At 29.7% G+C, this 4,195-nt stretch overlaps 1 protein-coding gene and 1 long non-coding RNA gene across 2 annotated transcripts; one reads left to right on the top strand and one right to left on the bottom strand.

Annotated features, from left to right (window-relative positions):
• The first annotated feature begins 1,570 nt into the window (after positions 1–1,570).
• On the top strand, positions 1,571–4,088 carry LOC105115571 (uncharacterized GPI-anchored protein At3g06035-like). The gene is made up of 2 exons (XM_011012495.1): positions 1,571–1,749; positions 3,272–4,088. Exons 1-2 carry the CDS (start codon positions 1,665–1,667, stop codon positions 3,793–3,795), a joined length of 609 nt encoding a protein of 202 aa, XP_011010797.1. The 5' UTR covers positions 1,571–1,664; the 3' UTR covers positions 3,796–4,088.
• Positions 1,807–3,265, bottom strand: LOC105115570 (uncharacterized). The gene is made up of 2 exons (XR_840363.1): positions 2,529–3,265; positions 1,807–2,495 (listed from the first exon to the last, which is right to left on the bottom strand). It is a non-coding gene; the product is annotated as an uncharacterized LOC105115570 (long non-coding RNA).
• Positions 4,089–4,195: the final 107 nt, after the last annotated feature.

The raw sequence follows: 4,195 nt of genomic DNA, 5'->3' as shown, positions 1-4,195 counted from the left end.
TCAAAACGGCGTCGTATACAGCCATGGAGGTGGGGTCCGGCAATGCTTGTTAAATAGTTATTTGACTATTATTTCGCCGTTGTAGGTTCGATTTTTTTAATTAAAAAATTATATATATTGATTTTTTTGATTTTTTATAATTAAGAAAATCTAAGTAAAAATAAATTTTTTATGTATATTTATAATCAAATAAATTAAGAACTATATGTTAATAAATAAAAAATTAAAAATAATAATTAAAAACTAAATTGAAAAAAATTAAAAAACAAGTTTAAATTAAGATATCTAATCTTGTTGGACAAGATATTTAAGTGATTGGGTTTGCTAAATTTTTTTATTAAAATATTTTTTATTAAATTAAATAATAATAAAAATAAATGCATATTTTTATTTTAAAAAATATGCAAGATTGTATACAATAAAAATATTATATAAAAATAATTTTTTATTTTAAAAAATAAAATTTATTTATACAAAAGATAAAAAATAGATAAATAAAAAATATCTTTTCAAAAATTAAATATACATAAAATAACTAAAAATAAATTGTTATTTAAAAGATGAAAATGTGTATTAATCTAAATATAAATCAAATAATAATAATTAAAAATATAAAAAAATATTAATTTTAAAAATTAAAAAAAAAATGAAGTCATGCCAGCATATTTAACTCATTTTATTAAAGGTCATATGTTTGGGTTTTTATTTTTTTCATTGTAGTTAGAACATACAATATATTATTTATCTTAATTTTTTATATAAATAAATAAATTAGATAATATGTCATCTGATTTCATCTAGATTTTAATTATTATAGTGGCAAAAAATCAACGTTAAATATTTTTTAATTTGAAAACTTATTTTTTAATTTATATTTTACCCAAAACATTTTAAAAATCTTAATAAATCTATTTTGACCTAAAAAATTCAAGAAATCATCTTAAAGCCCAAAATCAACCTAAAATAAAAAATCTTTCAAGATAAAAAATAACTTTTAATGCGAATTTTTTTCATCAAATAAAATTATTTAATATAAAAAATCAATTATTTAATAATTAAGATATGTGAACAACATCTTTTTTTATTTTATCATTACAACCTTATAACTTCTCTCTCTTCACTTTCAAATTAAAAATTAAAAATAATAAAAATAAATTTTATATTAAAATTAAATTAAAAAATATTAAAAGACTAAATATATATAATTTTTCAAATATAAAAATTAAATTAAATTTTTTGAAACCATCATGTGAAATAATTTTTACTTTAATTATTTATCTTTTAATGTTATTCTTTAGTAATTTGTTTTTAAAAATGTTTTTGCAGCTAAAACTCAAACGATGTCATGATGTTTAAAAAAAAGATAGCAAGTCGATGCACTATAACTAACAGTATTTTTTAAAAAAAGATAGCAAGTCGATGCACTATAACTAACAGTATTTTTTTAAAAAAGATAGCAAGTCGATGCACTATAACTAACATTACACTTGTAATTGCCTTACATTACAAACAAGAAAGCGACAATCCATCTATCTCCTTACATTACAAACAAGAAAGCGACAATCGATGCTCCACGACGCTCCTTCCTGCCTTCCTTCTCTTATTAATATTATTATTAAACAACAACAGCAACAGTAGCTTTAGCAGCAGCAACAGATTAAGCAATGACATCTTCAAGATTTTCTCTCCTCTTCCCATTCTTTGTTTCCTTCCTTCTCTGCATCATCTCTCACCCTGTCCTTTGTGACGGTAGGTTATCCTTTTTCTTTTCTTTTCTTAAATGCCCTTTAGCTAATTTGTTTTTTAACTTGATCTTGCCAAATTTTTGCGAGATCTGATTAGCTGTTAATTAGTCTTGGTGGTTATATTAATTAATCTGGATACTGGGTAATTGGGTTGCAGCATTTGTTACTAGCACATGTAGGGTCGATTGCTCTATCTAGGACTTATGTATGTTCTTTCACTGATTTTGCTGCTAATGGTGTCTGTCATCTTATTAGAACTCTTAGCTTGGTCTCTAGTTTAGTTACTGAAATTACCTTAACTAGATTGCTTATCTGACTTGATCTAAGACAACCCACTTTTTATTATTTTTGAATTTAGCTAAGATTATTTATGGCCAATTAATTCACTGTAATATAGCGTGGTTTATGGATCTTGATTGAAGAACTTTCCTAAAAAGAATAAAAGGAAGACTTGCTGGTAAATCACATTCATTAATGCTTATGATTTTGATTTCAATTCTCACATAAATTGAATTGAATTGATTTCATTTCAACCCAAATCGCACCCCACTTGGTGAGATTTAGAGCCGTATGGAAATATATGGTTTTAATGGGATGTAGAATTCATTTCTATTGCTCAGGACTTTCCGAAACCCTGTAACAGGTAAATGGTATTGCATTGATTTCATTTAATTTCTACCCTAAATCTAATGTTTCCAAATGGGCTGTTGGTGAATTTGCCTTTGCAAGATTGTTTTCATGATTTTCCTTCTCTGTAATAGATTATTAGTATCTATGGTTAACTTACAATAACCAGCTTATGTTTTCCTTGATCGCTGAATCTTTTGTTTTTCAAGCCTTCCCTTACAATCTTCATGATTTCTTAACCATCTCCTAGAAAATTATAATTAGGCAGTCCCAAGAAAGCTGGAGTAAGAAGTCTCAGAATTCCAGAACAAATTGTTTCTTATCATAGGAGGCGCATCTTTTAGGTTTAGCCAATAAAAATCCTCTCCCAAAAGTTGTATGTTTCCATCAAAATGAAGCACTTTTTTTCTTCTTTGTATGTGGCTTTTACTTACGAAGGTTTTAGAGTCAGCTATTTACTTGTAAGATTCTATTCCTGTGCTATTTCTGCTCCACAAATTCAAATGCATGTCCTCTTATTTTGATAAGATTGCCCTAGTAATATTTGTTTTGCTATTGGTTTCTCTCATTGTTAATGTTATTTCCCTGTGTTAGAATTGTTCTTTCCATTAATCTGTTATGCTGTCAAAATCTTTTTGACGCAAGCAGCTGATGCTTAAGATCAAGAAAATGGTTTTCAAAGTTAGTGTCCTCTAAGTTCCCTTGGGTTCAAGCCCATACTATTAAAAGCTACTTTTGCTGCTTGTTTAGAATGCACAAGAATTTGGGAATTGTCTGAGATGCTTAGTGTTCCGTGGCCTTCTTTTCCAAGAAACAACAAAACATATATTCCATGATAAAATTCTCTCCACTGGCTGAAATGTTGACGCAGAGCTTCTCATTCCACCATTTATGTGCAGATCAGGTGGATGGCCTTCTTCAAAGCATTAACAACTATAGGACATCCTTGAATTTAACTGCCCTCACAAAAAATGATAATGCAGAGTGCCTTGCTGAGGAATTAGCTGACCAGTTTAAGGATCAACCCTGTACAAATGCCACGGGCTCCAACACAGTACCAGGTACTGAAACGCAGTTCCCCAATTACCCAAGCCTTCTAGCCAAATGCCACCTGAATGTATCCAACACAAGGGATGGAGCCTTGATGCCCGCTTGTGTTCCCAACCTGGATCCAAGTCTTGTGCTAACTAACTTCACGCAGACTCAATACTCAGGTAGCCTTGATGATGCTAAGTTTACGGGAGCTGGGATAGGTTCTGATGGTAACTGGATTGTTGTTGTTCTGACCACAAGCACACCTGAGGGAAGCTTTGTGACTTCTAAGGCAGACAGTTCGGATTACAATGCAGCCAATTTGACAGACAAGAATATGGGTCTAATCTACTTGCTGTTTTTGCTGACGGCATCTCTCTTCTTGTTGTAAACTAAGTGGATGGCTACCACTAGCACGCCTGAATGCAATTCGATTTTACACGGATACAAACCAGCTGAGGGCAGCTTCTTTTCTTTATGCAATGGATGGACAAGTGATTTAAATTGCAAATTATACTTGCTCCCTTTGATTTCACTTAGTTCTAACTTGATTTGTAATGCTGTCGTTGAGAAATATGTTTCAGAGTGGACTGATTATTTGTATCACTGTTTTTTTCTTATTCATACGGAGACAAGAGCTAAAGAAAAGAGAATAAAACTTGTTGTGTACCCTATTTGATGTTCTCTTACCTGTCAAGCATTATAGGATTTCTTTTTGCTTCTCTGTTCAATCGTATCCTCAGTATATCCCATCGCCGTATGATAACATCATCATCATTATTATTAGTTAA

This window comes from Populus euphratica, unplaced genomic scaffold, assembly GCF_000495115.2.
Source record: "Populus euphratica unplaced genomic scaffold, PopEup_1.0 scaffold733.1, whole genome shotgun sequence".
Taxonomy (NCBI): Eukaryota; Viridiplantae; Streptophyta; class Magnoliopsida; order Malpighiales; family Salicaceae; genus Populus; species Populus euphratica.
Note: the sequence above shows the minus strand (reverse complement) of the source record. Positions and strands in the feature narration are given on the sequence as shown.

Bases quoted from the DNA above. Each gene is read 5' to 3' on its own strand.
- LOC105115571 (XM_011012495.1), top strand. From the start codon at position 1,665: ATGACATCTTCAAGATTTTCTCTCCTCTTCCCATTCTTTGTTTCCTTC. The intron at 1,750-3,271 runs GTAGGTTATCCT...ATTTATGTGCAG, and splicing joins TCACCCTGTCCTTTGTGACG to ATCAGGTGGATGGCCTTCTT.